Source organism: Psittacula echo (genome assembly GCF_963264785.1).
Source record: "Psittacula echo genome assembly, chromosome: 3".
Taxonomy (NCBI): domain Eukaryota; kingdom Metazoa; phylum Chordata; class Aves; order Psittaciformes; family Psittacidae; genus Psittacula; species Psittacula echo.
Window position 1 is genome coordinate 21,086,050 of NC_137736.1, and position 17,790 is coordinate 21,103,839.

The 17,790-nt window shown below is 41.1% G+C and overlaps 1 protein-coding gene across 9 annotated transcripts in view; it reads right to left on the minus strand.

The window, feature by feature from the left end:
- Window positions 1-17,790, minus strand: part of ST3GAL6 (ST3 beta-galactoside alpha-2,3-sialyltransferase 6) — a 49,770-nt gene that overhangs the window by 5,595 nt on the left and 26,385 nt on the right. For 8 of the 9 annotated variants that reach the window (XR_013956487.1, XM_080614159.1, XM_080614158.1 and 5 more), the window contains 6 exons: window positions 16,258-16,361; window positions 14,856-14,919; window positions 8,154-8,249; window positions 5,855-6,041; window positions 4,476-4,613; window positions 788-940 (listed from right to left, as the gene is read on the minus strand). Coding sequence is in view for 8 of the 9 variants with exons in the window: in XM_080614159.1 (XP_080470285.1) it covers window positions 788-940; window positions 4,476-4,613; window positions 5,855-6,041; window positions 8,154-8,249; window positions 14,856-14,919; window positions 16,258-16,361 (742 nt within the window). In the remaining variant the exon portion in view is untranslated. Of the gene's footprint in view, window positions 1-787; window positions 941-4,475; window positions 4,614-5,854; window positions 6,042-6,219; window positions 6,666-8,153; window positions 8,250-14,855; window positions 14,920-16,257; window positions 16,362-17,790 lie in introns of those variants that run through there. The other variant, XM_080614163.1, reaches the window with a different exon arrangement.

The window sequence follows — 17,790 nt, forward strand, 5'->3', positions numbered from 1 at the left end:
GAGGAGGAGAGAAAATGGTGCCCATATGCACTGGGCCATATCCACATGGAAGAGAAAACTGTTGACATTGAGGTAAAGGGCTAAGATGGAGTTGCTCACAGTGCAGAACTGAAGACAAGAGCACAGACATAAAAGAAAACAGAGGCATGACCATAGCAAAGCAGGAGGGGGGAGAAGGCACCACAGATGTTTGCCAGCCTCCTGCTGCTCCTCTCCTAGTGAGCTGTGGCTTCCCCCTCCTGGAAGCAGCTCCTCTTCCTACCTCCCTCCAAGAGCTGCTTTTCTTTTCTGCTTTCCATTTCTGAAATTCAGTTCTTTTCCTAACTGCAAGTGTGTAGGTCTCAACTCCTTCAATTTCCCTTTGCTTTTATTTCTTTTTTAAAGAATTTTGGCATCTGTGACAAATTGTGCAAGTAAGTGCCAAGGAAAAAGAGAATGCAAATAGAAACAACACTATTCATGTTCTGACAGGGCTAGCTAATACACTTCTATGAACAAGAGCTGTGTAGCCTAAGTATAACACCCACAAAGCAAAACAGAACATACAAATGGTCGTATCTCATGCAGACATTGCAGAATACAGTGGAGCAGAAGGGATACAAATACCATTATCATATTTTTCAGAAACAAAAGCAGAGATGAAGAGATTCAAGCAATTATAACCCATGAGCAGCTGACCCAGGATCAAACAGGAGGCCTGTGAACCTGGAGTCTGCACTTCTATCTATTGAATTGACTTCCCCAGTTACCAGCTATATTTCTCTTAACATAAACAAGCATTTGTTACCTGCATCATCTGAGACATTGTGTCATTGCCGTAGTAGTGCAAAGAACTGTTTCTGTCAGTGAAGTCGTACTTGAAGCCTGCCAGGTGAACTTCATGGCATATGTGAAATGCTAGTGTAATGGCAATTAGCCCCGTTGTTGGATGCTTGGGTTTCTAAAAGGAAACACAAAAAGCACACGTACATAAATAACCAGCAGCTTGATGGGAACAGCAAGAATAAAGACAGAGGAAATCAGACAGCCTCACTCTTCTACAGATGGTTGGGTTTGCAGTTTGATCCCCTTGTGTCTCCTAAAGAGTAAGGTACTGCCTGCAGGTGTTCGTTCCATGACTGGGGTGTTGCAATACTGGCCTTTCCTTGGGTTCTCTGTTTCTAGTGAGGGCTGAGCCCATACTGTAGCCCTTCCCTCCACACAGGCATCATGGAAGTTTCCCCGTTGCTCTGCTCAGCACCTGCTTTCATAAAACTCGTCAAGCTTCAATGTATTGGAGACCATTTCACCCCATCAGATTTGACCGGGTTAGCATATGTGTTCAGAATTTTCTAGATGATGGAGATCCAGATGAACAGAACAACATGACATGGCACCAATCTAAAAAAGCATGAATGCTACTGCTACATAAACTTCACTGCATTTGAACTTTTTCAAAGAAAGAAAATTCCAGAAGACCACAGCTTTAGACCTCCCACCACTATCTCCATTAAGAAGAAAAGAAACTTTAGATGAAATTGCTTATTTCTCCCTACAGTGAGATAGCTCAGAAGTAAATGCAATGTAAAATATCAAGAGCAGGTCAGAAACAGGGTTTAAGTGCAAAATTTTGAGCATCTAACTGAAAATAAATATTTCTTACAAGAGCATAGAGCAACTCATTGCAAATATCTGTGCTGTCTTGCGATCCAGTACATTGATCACAAGTACTGTTTTAGCAACAGCAGTGGCTAACGTGATCTGGGGTAGTAAATGAGGCAAGGCTTGCAGAGGTGAACTCTTTCATTAGACCAACATGCTAAGGGGATGCTGGTCTAACAAAAGCTGAGAGGGGGAAAGCATCCCCAGAAATGGACAAAACTTTCAAGCACCAATGTCCTTTGCTAAAATAGCAATTTTCTCAGAGACCAAATGAGCTGCACACTCTCAGTATCTGCAATCAAATCTCAAACTGAGTGCAAAATATTGTGGTTTTCTGAACTCCGACCCAAGGCTCAGTTAATTTGCCTCTGAAAACAAAGCAGACAAACCAGTATGAAACAGCTTTGTGCAGAGAGAAGGCAGATGCACTTGATGATACAGAATATTTTCCTGTATCATAAGATGAAAGAACCCCAGGAAAAGGCTACTAACATCAACTCTGTAAGCCTATTTAAAGTCAAAGAACTAAAGTATCAACTTTTATGTAGATTTTTTGGTACCATTATACAACTCTTGGAGCACTCCAGAAATAACATCAACTTAAAATGCACACTATTGTCGAGGGCTCCTGCCAGTTAGCAAAATAACCTCTTGCCCTCAGGGCCCAATACCAGCAATTTAGTGGTGACTCTGTTGCAATGTCCATACTAAACAGAACCCAAAAATGATGGCAGGAATGTGACATGTCAAGATTAGTGCCATTTGGAAATAACAGGAATTCCACAGGTTGCAACTAGCTCTGTTTACCTTTGGCTATCATAAAGTTCATCTCAAAAAAATATAATAAAATAAGAAATACTATTAAAATGTATTATCATGCCAGTGCCCTAGCAATATCCAGATATCCTTGGCTTGTAATTAAACTTGCTCACATTTAATGGGGATAAGCACAGCCCTGGAATGGCTCTGCAACACTTTCTGACTTCAGTGCTGCTGCAGCAGCACTCCTGATTTTGCAGTTTTTCTTCCAGGTCTGCTAACACCACCACAGCTCCTAACAAAGAAACAGAAATGCTTGTTGGACTACACGTAAGTGCCACTCAGGGAACATGAGGTTGGCTTAATACGAAAGGCAGACAGCTATAGTGATCTTCCACATCTCCTGCAGGCAGAGGGAGCTGAAGTGCAGGACAGCAAAGGCAGCGTCAGCTCTCCCCAGGGACAAGCTACTGGACAGAAAGCTCCTAAATGGGTCCTGCAGAAGTCCACCCTGACACCGGGAACCCCTGAGGCACGACCTGCAGTTAAGTGAGCAGCTACAGATGTGCAGGCTCCTGCGACAGCGAGCCTCTGAGAGGGAAGAAAAAGCATGCCTGATCTTGAGCATTTGCTGTCACTGGGGACATTTGCTGCTACCAAATGCCTGGCATGGAGCAAGTGTGATGCAGAGGCAGCAGAAGGGGGCTCCAAGCATGGATGTGCTCTACCTAGCTCTGGGCAGGAGCGCCCAGCGAGCTGGAGAAGAGCAGACGGCATGTATGCTACGCAAGCGACTGAGGGGCCTGTGCCCCCATACCAGCTCCAGGACACCACAAACATCTCTAGCTCATCAACAGCACTGTCTCACTTTTACTCCCACTGAGAGAGGAGGAATTTCTGGAGCCATGGAGGCCATGAATGTTCTATGGCCCTTTAGGAGACAGTCAGGCACCCGACTACTATGCTGCTTTCTTCCCACCCTTGGCTAAAGAGCTGAAATGCCATGGATCCCCAGCAAGCACACAGTCAAACTGGGTATTCCAGTTTTGAGAGCTAACAAGGGAGGGAAAAACCCACTGGTAGGCTCAGAAAACCAAAATCCTACAAAGATTAAAAAAAAAAAAAAAAAAAAAAAGGGGCACAAAAACTCCCCAAAGCAAAAAATCCTCAACTCCCTCAAATATTAGAAAGTTCAAACCAGAAAAAGTTATGGCAGACACTGTACAGTGACAGCCTGTCAAACGTTTCTGCACGTCAGTTGGCTGATCCTGATGAGGCAGCTTTGTGCAACAATGCGACCCCAGGAAACTGTATTTGCGCTACACAGCACGCGGTCAGTCCTGACTGCACAAGAGAGGTCTGCAGCTTGAAGCCTTACCTTTCATCAGAAACATTCCTCAGTCATAAACTGACAGTTAAAACTATTTTTGTGTCCAAATTGCCACTTAACTCATTACAATGCTTGGCATCAAATCAGTAAGCACACAAATGCTGCTAGACATGTCAATAGCACAGGGCTGGAATATCCTGTATGCTCCCCAGTCCCTACCCACTCCCAGCAGTGGGAAACTGCAGCAGTGTCAGAATTACTGGGGGGGGGGGGGGGGGTGTTTATGGTGCTTTGTTTTTGCTGGAATTTTGGGGGGATTTTTTGTTTGTTTGTTGTTTTGTACAGTTTGGGTTTTCTTCAATTTTTGTGGTTTTGATTTTGTTTTTAAGGAAAAACAAAATTATAACACCCTGCATTTAATATTTCAAGACTCCTTAATATTTCTAGAGGCAATCTGAATCTGCCATGTTCTAATACCTGTCTGGTTTTCCCAATTTTGTAAAAGGCATTATATCTGTCTGCAAAAGCAGTCGCATTTAATACTAATTATAGAATGGGTGTACAAGGCTACCCACTCTTTCTGGATTCCATTTTTCCATCTTTTCTAAGCACCATTCTAAATGCAAACTACTGCAATGCGAACCTAAAAGATGTTCTAACATAGTCCACTATAATAAAGAGAAAATTACCTCTGAGTATACATTTGGTTGCACGAAACTGAAAGGCACAGAATTAAAAACCCTACCTCTTTCTTGGGAAACCTGGTCGGGAAACGAAGCCATTCATAAGCTGTTTTTCTGGTGATGCTGGGATCAAGAATCCTGATTTGACTAGATTTGTATATCATGTTCAGAGCCGGTTTCTTCCAAAAGCCTTTAGCACTCTGTAACAAGTAAGCAAATACCCATTTTTAGCAGCTATAAATGATTGATTTTGGTTTTTTAGCAACTCTAACCAGAATCAAATCCAAGGGCAGGAGTTTGAAGGAGGAGTGTTGAACCTCCCGAAGTTCAGCAAAGACATGTGCAAATTGTACTCCTGCAATAGGATAACCCACTGCAGCAGCAGGGACTGAGGCCAGCTGCCTGGAAAACAGCTTTGCAGAAAGGTCCCTGATGGACCAGCTGTATGCCCCGGAGGAAGTAAATGCTCATTTTGTGCTTGGCCACATTAGTAGGAGCATAAGGAACACGTAGACCGATGTTATAATTTTCAAGTACTTTGCATTGTGCTTTTCTGAGATGTCACAAATGCTGTTTTGGGTTCTCCCCTTTTGTGCAGGTGTCAAACTCGGGCAAGCTCAGCAAAAGGCCACTAAAATGGCCAAGGGGCCAGAGAGCAGGGCAAACAAGAGGGTCTGAGAAAACTGTGTTTGTTCAGCCCATCTTAACTGTTTGGTCACGGTTTACAAAAAGAGATAGCATCAGACTCTCTTCAGAGGCACACAGTGAAAAGATGAGAAATTCTTTCCTGTGAGGGCACTGCAGGACTGAAACAGAGGTTGTAGAAATATCCTTGGAAATACTCAAAACTTACCTGGACCATCCCCTGAGAGCCTGGCATGGCTTTGAACTTGGCCTTTCTTTCAACAAGGTTTTGGACTAAAGACCTCCAAAGAGAGGTCCCTTCCAACATTATTCTGCAATTCCACCAAGTGTGCAGGATAAAATAATCTGGGAAATGGCTGGGACATGCATGCCATAATATGAAACAGTGCTAGGAAGAGGATAAAAAGTTATCTCGAAGAGGATAAGTGCTGTGGGATGAGGAACTGATTAAATATTTGTTCAACTATATTGTTCTGATCAAGTATACCGATCAAATATATTGTTCAAGGTCAGGCTGGACGGGGCTTAGAGCAACCTGGCCCAGTGGAAGGTGTCCCTGCCCGTGACAGAGGGTTTGGAACTGGATGATCTTTGAGGTCCCTTCCAACCCAAACCAATCTATGATTGAAATGTGTGTGAGAAAGAGGCCAGAAACATTTATGGGAAAGGGATACGGAGTAGACTGACTAGGAGATCCAGTGCTCCCCCAAGCTAGGAGGACTAAAGTTCAAAGCAAAACAGGTATTTTAAATGAGAGGTGTGTGGCAAGCTGAAGCAAAGTGCATGAAAAACTCACTACTTTCTGACCACCCAGTATCTCCCAAAGCCACTTCAAGTCACGTGGTTTGAAGACAATGAGAACAACAGTCGTATTAGGGTCGTAGTGGATCGGATCTGAGAAGATAGATTCCGGGTAAGAAAGGCGGAAAGTCGTCCTCCTCCCAACATCATCTTCATACCCTATAACAGGGCCATTATTCATTCTGCAAAGGACAGATACAGAGATGGCAACGACCACCCTACCCACAACCTTACTGTGCACTGCCTGGCACACACGCTAGTCTGTAGGAAAGACAGCATGTCCAGGTACAGGAGGGTTTATTGGCCCAGCATTTAGTTATTACATTACATGGTAGATGAGCAATTATCAGGTACACTCACCCTCTAACTCTGAGGGATCAAGCACGTATGGGAACTTTGCCAAGATGGTTTAGAACACAATCACACAATTGCTTATCGCGTGTCACTTGAGCAGACAGCCTTCTGATTTGGCTCAAACACAGAAACTAGAGGAGACCAAAGAGAGTATCTGGCTTGGAGAATTACCAATTGTTCCATTCACACTACTAGATGATCTGAGTCATACAGGAGGCAATTGAAGAATGTTTTAATATTCTTCACTATCTACAGCATACAAGAACAGGGATTATGACTGCAAACCTGATGCTGATACATCTTTGTTTGCCTTTTTTGTTTGCTTGAGGGGTTTGGGGTGTTAGGTTTCTGTTGTTTTTCTTCTTTTTTAAATATTACTTGCACAGCTGCTACCGCTTTGGGATATAGCAGATTAATAAGCAGTGAGCAGGTAGGTCAGGTGCTTCTGTGCTGAGGTGTTAGAGAGGCTGCATTTAAGCCTCCGTCTTGCAGTTTCTGCTTGGTAGGTGTGTTGCGCATTCTTTGGAGAATTCAAGCAGTCCCTGTATGCTCCATCCTTGCCAATGTGACTGACTTCTCAGCATCAGAGGCATGCTGCTTAGAAACAAATGTTTGCAAAACAAGGTATGAAGACAAGGGAGTATTTCAAAGTTTTATCAAAAGTCATCATGAAATACAGAATGCAAACATGACCTCTTTGTTCCTTCACAGTAAGTAAATGTGTACTGTACTTCTGAAACAGTTTTGAATTTAGAGATGTTTTTAAATGTGTAACAGTAGTCTACACAAAGATTTCCATTTTAAGAAGAGCTGACAGATCACTGAAGAGCCCAAATACTTGAAATAGCTTTAAAATAATCTCTGGAGCTTCCCTGTATCATCATGCTACAAAGAAAATAAATGCAAGGCAGGTTTTATTTGTAAAGCACAAAGTTGGCAGGCAAGTGAAGCTTCCTAAGAACAGGGACATTATCTGGAGTCTGAACTTTATAAGAGGAGCTACAACTGAAGAATTCCATGTATTCATTTCCACCTTATCAGTGTGTTTTCAAATGCATGTCAAACCCCAGGCTTTGTATACGCATTTTTTATGGTAATGCCTGACGAGCGAAACACTACTACGAAAATGAGCATTAGGATTGATGGCAAAGCAACAAAAACAAGAACACAATGTTGAAGCAGACAAACTGAAATGGCAGCTCAGATTTTAGTGAAAGAGGGCTTAGGTACACTACCTGACCCACTAAAGGCAGAAGGGCTGTTTAACCAGTTACCATCTCAGTTCTTGCAAAGGAGAAACTGATTTATCTTTTTCTTAATGTGCAGAAAATTGTTATAGTTAGCCAAATACTGCATTTTCAGTTTGCCTAGCATTTGAGCCTTTTTCCTTCCCTCTCCTTGCCTGTTCCTCTCTAAGCAGTTCCCCAGTTTTCCTAGCCCAACCCAGTCTTCTTCTGAGCACAGCATACTCTGGTCTGTCAAAGCATCTTATAAACTTCCAATGTGAACTAACATGCTTGAGAAAAATGGGCAGACATCAACATCACCCTCTGTCCATAAATGTTTAATTCACTCCAAGCAATGCACAAACCTGCACAGGGGTAAGGGGTGTGATATGGAAGGTCAGAGGCAGGGCTGCCCAGGATGCTGCTCACAGCGAGGGCCACGTGCTTGGACCTATCCCTGATGGCAGCATCTTGCACATGTGTATCTGTACATGAGTCAGACCTACCACCCAGTGATCTTTCCTCCCCTGTATCAGTCAATCTGTGCAATAAAATACTGATCCATTTTTTCCTAAATTTTTTTAAATGAAGGCTGTGACAGGATAAATAAACCAGTAAGTTTTATACATTTGTACTTGTATAATAACTGAACTCTAAAGCAAAAGTTTGTTAATTCTTTGCATGTACATAGAATGAAAAGGAGATACCATTTACCTGATTATCACGTCATATGAGTCAATTTTCTCCCCCAATGTCTTATTTCTAAGTACTCCTCCATTACCGACCACAACACAGCGGTGACAGGCGATGCTGTGGAACAAACAGAGCTTTTAATACGCATGACTTCCGTTGTTTCATGTTTTTCATGAGATATTTGCATTTAGCTAGTTTTTTTACTAGTGGAAATCCTGTATCTTTTACACTCCTTGGCCTTTACAGAGTACTCTCAATCCTTTATCACACACTAAGGCTGCTTTCAAAAAAATAAATGCAGTTGCATTATTTCAGGAACTGCCAAACTTGGGAATTGGCTTCTCTGAAGTAAAACCAGTTTCATACGTGTTCTTCTTCTAGTGGTTTGCTGCTTAAGATATCTAACCCAGTTGGTGATATGGGTAATGGCCATTAGATAAATTATCTTCCACAGTGCTTCAAACTTGTCCCAGTCTGGAGGTATACCAACCAGAACAGAGTATGTCTGAAAAAAATTGCTCAAATTAATGTGCTTCTGCAATACTGACAACTTCACAAGTCTAAAGATCTCTAACATAAGCTAAAGCAGTAAGATTTATGTTCACAATTTACCTTACACGCCTCTGAATTGTACATGTGGAAAACTTTAGCCCAATGACACACATGATGGCCATTCAAACATTGATTTTTCCTCCCTCTACTTGAAAGTACTGCTTAAGCATGTACTAAGTGCATGCTGTCATGACTTAAGAAGGATATACTTAATTAAAAGTTGCATTCTCATATGACTAGATTCAAATTAGACACAAGAAGTATATAAAACACCGTAAGCTTCAAGTTAAATCTTATACTACATGCAAACAGAATAGTGATTCCTTTTGAATTAAGAATGTATTCAGAGTTCAAAAGCACCGCAAAAAGGTATTATGAAAATCATAAACTTACAAAAATAGATTCTAAAGGTAAGATTTTCTAAGTTCTCCCTCATTTTCTAAGTGCATCTTTCACTCCCTACTGTCTCATATTAATGCTAGTAAAATGTGTGCTTTGCTTAAAATAAAGAGAAAGTGCACAGACAGGCTTGCTGGTTTTTTACTGAAGAGGTTTGGCCTCTTTCGGGAAGGTTTACTTCAAATGTATTAGACTGCAAACTCCTCCTTACAGAACAAGGACATCATTTTTCGTTGTAAAACTGCTTCTTCATTTAGAGCAAAAGGTGTTCAACTTGGCTGCAGCAGGAACAATGGAAAAATAAAAATTCTGGTATTTTCTTCAGACACGAACAGGCTCACAGCTTACTGGGGATGAGCCATCTCCCAACATCCCACTCCCACAGTTCTTCAAGCAAGCAAAAGGCTCTTTTCTTACCATAGGGCACCCCACGACTATCCCCCAAATACTATAATCTGTATTAAATGCCCAGTGTGTCACTTCATGAAGACTAATCAATATGTTCCTCCTCAGACAGTCCAACTTGTTTTTTCAGCTGAGAGTATCGTTCAACATCAGTGAAAATAGCTTGTTCCAGCCAAGACTGACCAACACCTCAATGTACAAAGCAGTTCCCTGTGTCTCCTACAGAGTTAATGCAGTTACGCTGTACTGCATGTGGGCTAGGGGAAAACTGAGCCTCACAGTAATGCTGAAAACCTGAAGCTTACAGGAAAGGTGAAATGTGAATAAATGCCAGAGATAAAAGGCATTGCATTTCAAAAGAAATGCTGGGATGGCACCTTCTTGCCTGCTGCTCTAGAGCCACATCAGCAGAGGGAGTTGCCTCTAAAAATTAATACATACATGTAAATACATATTTAAATAGTGCCACTAAACACAGCTCTTAGGTGGGGTGACATGGAAAAACCTGGCACGCCTTTCTCTAGTGTTTCTTGAGTAGCTTAGCAGAAGCCAAGCATTCATAAAAAGATTTCCAGCTAATACCACAAGTCTATATGACTCAGTAACTCGGAAATCAAAGTGGCGAAAACCTGTACATCAATGTTCAGATGCCAGAAAGGGACTCTTCATCAGGGACTGTAGCAATAGGACAAGAGGTAATGGGTTTAAACTTAGAACAGGGGAAGTTCGGGTTAGATGTAAGGAAGAAGTTCTTTACTGTGAGGGGGGTAAGGCACTGGACCTGTGGACCTGTGGAGAGAGGAGCCCACGCCAGGGCAGGTTTGCTGGTAGGACTGGTGACCCCAAAGGGACCCATACTGGATCAGTCTGTTCCTGAAGGACTGACCCCATGCTGAAGCAGTTTGTGAAAAACTGCATCTCGTGGGAAGGACTCACGTTGGAGAAGTTCATGCAGAACTGTCTCCTGTGGGAGGGACCCCGCGCTGGAGCAGGGGAAGAGTGTGAGGAGTGCTCCCCTGAGGAGGAAGGAGCAGCAGAGACAACATCTGATGTACCGACAACAACCCCCATTCCCTGTCCCCTTGTTGTTGCTGGGTTTGAGGAGGCAGAGAATTCATGAGTTAAGCCCAGGAAGAAAGGATGTGCGTAAGGTGTTTCAATATTTGGTTTTATTTCTCATTATCCTATTCAGACTTGATTGATAATAAATTAAATAGATGATTTTTTTTTCCCCCAAAGTTGAGTCTGTTTTGCCAATGATGGTGATTGGTGAGTGATCTCCCCCATCCTTATCTTGTGATAGAGTGGCTTTGGTGAGCACTTAGCACCCAGCCAAGGTCAACCCACTTCAGCTGACTAATACTACTTGGATGGGAAATAGAATTTGATTCAGAATTTGAAGTTTGATTATGCTTTTGAAGTCCAGTGCCCTTAATAACACACACACTCAAAAATAAAATTATTGGCTGCCTTCAGATAACCTATAAAGCATCTAACATTAGTATGCGAACTTTTCAAGTGTATAAAGTTAACGAGCAGATCAAGTATTCCTGATGAATTGTTCATGAATACAGTCATAAATACAGTCAAACAAATTAGAAAGACCAGCTTTTAATCTCTGTCAAGCTCAGGAAGTCCAAGTGGGCCAACTCAAACAGGAAGTCTGGCACAAATGTGCTATTGCTGAGTTGTATTCTCTCCTTTGCCCCCCTTCTCTGTATTAAAGTGTACTCAGTTACAATCATAAGTCTGTGTCCACAGTAACACAGATTTCGCTGACAATGATAAGCAGGGAGGGGAATGGTTTATGCTAGCATAAAAAAATTGAATATAATATCACAGAAAACAGACGTATTAAATTGAGATAAAGAATATGTAGCCAGGCTGGACTGTATTCAAAGATACTTAAGTTAAATAAACTGACCTGTACTTACTGTCAGACTGTTACTCCCAGATATTTTACCAACCCCACTTACAGTTTCCTTATTCTTTTTTTTTTTTTTTTAATTAAAAAAAACTCCACTCACCCTAAAGGGTGAATAACACTCACTCTTTCTCCAAATCAGTAAATTGGCAAGAAGAGAAATAAATTCAGATGTCCTTAAACAATATCAGATGTGCTACAAGTGAAATGTAACAGACTGAAATGTCTGGAGGTCTAGCTTAAAACCACCAGCACAATATTGATGAAAGTGAAAAACAGTAAAACCTCAGCTATAACAATTGCTAAGGGACTGCATTTAGATGTTCAAGATCTACTTAAGAGTATAAATGGACCCTGATGCAATCACATGGTAACTCATCTCCAACATCTGAATGCAATCCCATTAGCCACTCAAACTATTGAACTATTGCCCTATTCACATGGTATACAAGAGCGTCTTAATCTCAAAGCCAGGCATTGCTTTACATATGTTGTTTATGTGGTGAAATATTAAAATAAACATGTTCCTAGTCTATGAAAAAAAAAAAAATCTGTTAAATGGGAATGTAGCTTTTAAAGGTCAGCAAGTTTGCATCTTACACAGTCCACTGAAATACTGTTTCTCTCAAACAGGAAAAAGATGATCTCAACCTCAGCGTCTTTAGTACACACCCCCCGTAGTCAGTTGGGGAACACAAATTATTTCCTTTGATGTTATTTGGTAAAATGAGGATGCAGAGGTCACATTTTCTTGACTCAGAATTGTGTAAATGCATTTGTAAGAATTCATTGCTGTTGAGCAAAAGTCCTAAGAGTGCCCAGCAAGTAATTCTGAGGAAATGGGTGGAATCAGTGTTCAGAGGTTACTTTGTGGATATACCCTTAGCCTGGAAACCCTTTTCCTACAGGCTATTCCACTGAAGTCAGTGACACTGGTCACTTCCAAAGAGTTTTGGATAACTAGATGTTTACATAGTGAGAACACCTAAGTTTGGAAAATGGCACTGTTTGGAAAGAAATCCTTTATAGCTCACACTATGCATAGTTTTACCTAAGCTGCACACAAATACAGCTATGTATACAGCAAACCATAGATTTGGTGCTCATATAACCTAATATTTGTTAAAACACTTCACAGCAGGTTCCCCAGGAAATGCTTATAGGGAAATTTATTTTGCATTCTGCCAGGAAGGCTGAATTAGGCAGCAGGATTGCAGAGCTGCCCAATAATTCTGTATTACCAGAGAATGTTGTTAGGATTAATTTCCAAAGTGTTTCACATTTAAGTCACTGTATTTCAGATAAATGTGTTTGTATAAAAGCTCTTCCTTACCACCACAATTCATGCCCTAACAGTGCTATGCACAAAACCTTATAGATCTAGAAAAAACAAATCATTGAAGTCGTATTTTTGTTTATACTACTGCCTATTAAATAGTAATAGTTCTCATTTTGCTTCAGTACTACTGAACTATATTACTTTTATTAAAATGAAGCATATTTCATGAATCATGAAACATACCTATATCTCAGAGAACCTACATTCATTATACCCTTTACCTTACTGTTGAGGACAGACATTTCCATTTAAAAGGTACTATGCTGTACTGCAGGCATCACAACAGCCAAAATTATTATAGTGCTGAACTTGTGATACCAGGAAATTTATAATACAGCATTTGGCATCCTCTTTCAATCTCCAGAAAAAAATAATAGCCTTTATCAGCCAATTCTGTATAAATTTCCCCAATTATCATACTCCTGATAGAACAGTTTGGGTTGGAAGGTTCCTTAAAGATCACCTAGTTCCAACCCCCTGCCATGGGCAGGGGCGCCTTTCACTAGATCGGGTTGCTACACACCTCTGTGTCCAACCTGGCTTGAACATTTCCATGGATGGGGCAGCCACAGCTTCTCTGGGTAACCTGTTCCAGTGTCTCGCCACCCTCGTAGTAAAGGAGTTCTTCCTAATATGTAACTAAATCTCCCCTCTTTCAGCTTAAAACCATTACCCCTTGTCCAATCCCTCCATGCCCTCATAAGAAATCCCTCTCCAGATTTCTTGCAAGCCCCCTATAGTTACTGGAAGCTGCTCTAAGGTCTCCCCTGAGCCTTCTCTTCTCCAAGCTGAACAAGCCCAAGTCTCTGTCTTCATAGGAGAGGTGCTCCAGCCCACTGATCATCTTCAGGGCCCTCCTCTGGATGTGTTCTAACAGGTCCACATCCTTCTTATGTTGGGGTTTTTCCCCTTCCCCCACCTGCCCAAGAGTAAACCTGAACATCCTAGAAATAGACACTAAACACATTGGAAAGAAGGACTACAGTAGGTAAAGAAATGCACATAAAAGAAAAACGGGGTATTAAAAACAATTATTTTGCTCATATTCCACTCAAGTTAATTAAAATGTGATCCTACCATTTGGCTTGAAGCAATAAACTTGCATTTGATCTCCTTGATTAAAAAAAATCCCCAAATACAGCCAAGCTCAGCATTATATGCATTCAGCTCTACTAAGAATTCTCACATTAATGTGACACATGGCAGGTTGTCAGCCTGTTTGCTAGACTGCAAACCTAAGAAGTCATTTGCATCGCTTGGTCACAGGATTTCAGTATACTTTCCAACTTTACTATACTACCTCCAACAAAATAAAACAAAACAAAAACCCAAACCAAAATAAACCCCAACAATCACACACACACAAACCCTCCAAAACTAAACAAAAAATATGGGCAGAAGTAGCTTCTAACCATGAGATTTAAACAGTGCAATCTAATACATAGGAAGGGAGTTATCTAAGGCATGCTCCAATCTATGCCACACCCTGGTTACTCCCAAAAGGCCAGAAGAGCCTTTCCCAGCTGCTTAGGTCTCTCTTATTCACAGGAAAAAGAAGCTGAGCACACATACAAACAAGGGCATGCAGCAGGCCAGCAAATGCAGCAGCATATGCATAAGATTTCTTTTGCTTAGAAACAGTTGCTGGTCTGCATATGCTTATCTCAAACATTATCTAGCTTACACTAATAATGATTCTGAAAAAGGACATCACATTGAACTTTTAAGGGGTGTTTTCACTTCCCTGAAGTATGGAAAGATACTACAGGAAGATGGGACTGCATTCAGTTAGCAAATTCCTAATACACTTATAAAAAGAAATCTGTAAGTTCAAGTTCTCTCACAGAAGAATTATTCTTGAATGCTAGTGCTATGTACGTATAAAACTTGGTTATTTATTTATATATATATAATTATATAAATATATATATATATAATTAAATCTTGGGATCAGTTACAGATATCAGATATTGCTTGGACACTGTCAATCAGATCTGCATTTTGGCTAATTTGAGCAATTTCAGGATAACACTACTAATTCTTTTTCAGATATTTAATATTTAAAATGCAATTAACAGAAACAGTATCAAATAAACCATCTCACCTGTCATCTTCATTGAAAAGTCCACAGTTCTGCAGTCTTGAAAGGGCTAAACGAAAGAATTGCTCTAGAAAGCAAATATGAAGAAGATTAATGAAAATGTTCAATGCTTTTTGATATAAAACTAAGCCTGCCACCCTGACTGCTGCATTTTCAGATACAGCAGTTTTTACACACTGTGCATAAAAAAACCTCAAAATACGAACACTTGTCATTTAGGGCCACAGGTCAGCTAATGATGCCAAAGAAAATCAGGTTATTAGGAGCTCCTCTCTAGGAAGCTTTTCCTGCCCCAACGCTCCCCTGTTGGAAAATAGCAAGGGATTTGTATGAAAAAAAATAAAATAAATCTGTAACAGTAAATAATCATTGAAGGAATTTCCAAGTCCTGCATTCCAGCTGACTCTGGCTTTTCTTCTACCCAACTTCAGCTGAAACAGAAGCAGCCTTAACGCAAGAGGGGATGCACAGCCAGAGACAGTAACAGCATTAGGTATCTTGGGAGAAGACATCAATCCAGCCTTTGCCCGCTGGCAAAGCTGGGTAGAAGCACTTTCCCAGCTCTCTCACAGTGGGCAGGCACTTTCTGGACACTCAATGTGCCTCAAACTGAGAAGGGGACTCAACTCGTTCCCAAACATACTTTTTCTCACTGCAGCTCCAGAGATGCAGAAAAACGCATCATCCTCTTTATACTGATGTAGGGCAAACAGAGTCTAAAGCCCAGATCTGCACAGTACTAGGAAGGTACACAGTTCAGTATTAAAAACTCTGGGATTTGAGACTTACAACCCTTTCCAAAAGGATGACTAAGCTCCTTAGGGTCTCTGCCCCTGTTTACTATGCCCTGATCAACACAGGTAGCAGACATGATCAAGCACACACAGGTACAGTGGCTGTGCAATGGCAGGAATACCCCCTGCAGCCACAGTGACACCTCCCCTGGTGGTAGAAGCTAGTCCAGTAAAAGGGAAAATTTGATGATATAACTGCCCCAACCTGGCGACTTCTGCCTCAGGACTCTTGATCCTGATCAGCTGAAGTGTGTTGATCAAACCCCATCATATTGACCCAGCTAATACTTCACCTAGTAAGGTGCTAGCTAAATACCTTTAGCACTTCAGTCCACACACAAATGAAAAGAAGCTGAATAAGCTCCGTTCTTCCTCACTTCCACCTTTTTGGAGCTTCTCTGCTAAGAGGGCCAACCCCAACATGGTGCTTTATTTGTTAAAAACAGGAGAGTGCCAGATCAGAGGGACTAAATGAAACCATTGAGTCACTGCTAGATACTCCCAAAAGGATTTGCATTGGTGAACAGGAAAGACCAGAACCTGAGATTCAGTGGCTTTACATGCCATTTAGGTATTTCTGTTTAAAAACGAGGTACATGGAGAACACAAACCTGCTCTCTTTATTCCATAAGGTAGTTCAAACTTATCACTCCCGTGGAACTCCGCCACTCTGATAAAATCATTAGCACACAGGAACGGGTATATTTTGTCAACACTAATGAAAGGAAAAAAGTTTCAAAAATCCAGATTATGTATTTCAATTAGCCAGTAATTCATGCAATTTCTTTTAAAAAAAAGCTTTCTTCATCCTACTGCAAGTATTATCAATTTTTAAAAGAAGAAAACTCATGAACACAGGGAAAGAAAGCAGGTGACAAAAGGGAAAGATTTTGTATTGGAAAATACACGTAAAGTGTGAAATAAAAGGGAAACTCACTTTCTCTGCTACTATAAGTTATAAAGTCATTAAAATCACATGATTGAAAGCTTAGAACGTAAGAACATGTTTAAGAGAACATGTAACCCAGAAAGACAATGAATAACTTCAGGTTTGAAAAGTATGTAACAGAGGCAGCAAGGAAAATTAAGTTATTATTACATACTGCAATTTACAGAATTGGATTTGAAACAAGGTGTTTTAACTTGAAAATACCATCTCCTGAAGACATCAGCTTATTTGAGATACATTGCCATTCCAAACAAGTGGCTGTGTTCACATTAGTAAGCACTTTGCAGCAACAGAGGTATACCCATACAGGAAAAAGTATGCAGTTCTCACATCCACATTCTGCACATCTCAGTTTGTTTTTTGTGCTAGGCTAACTCCAATAGGGTGCTGCAGATTGAACACTCCTTAGCAGCTGCAGCACAGCAGGTGTGCTCCTGCAGTGCATCTTCTGGCTTAGCCAGATGTCCAAAAGGAGCCCAGACCACATGTGCCAGGGTCACCCTGTGATGAGAAGAGTGGCACATGGGGATCACAAGGACTGCCTCGAAAGCACATTCCTCCTGCAAACTAGAATATGATAGCATCATACCCTATAAGCATCAAGACAGAAAGAATGGGTCATTTCTTCAAAAGACAGTAACCACAGACAAGGGTTCTCTCAGGAAGGGGTTCATGTTACCATACCTGCCAAGCTAAGTCAAATAAATGAACAGTAGACTCAATCCTGTCACATGCCATCATGCCCTTGGCTTTACCTTGGAGTTAAATAGTCACACACTCACTGAAATGGCTTACTGGAGTGATCCTGAATACTAGGTCTTATATTAAAGTGTTAACACAGAAGTATACAGTCACAGCAAGAGAGCCTAGTGTTGATCATAAATACCCACAGCCAACACATGACTTGTTTCTCTGTGAAGATATTAACAGCTGTTTAAAAAAACCCCTCCATCTCAGCTTTACAAAGCAAGTATCTCACTGTAAGCTCTATGTATTCAGAAGATACTAACAGTAAAAAGGAAAGAAACAAACCAAAAACCCAACACAATGCCACAGCCCACACATCAAGAACTGGGCCATAGGTTAACTAAGCAAGACTTTGAGACAACATGCACTGAAAACCTGTATTAAATGTAATAACTTGCCTTGCTGTTCAGAAGCAGCTGGTAAGCTTAGACATAATAAATAAATAATG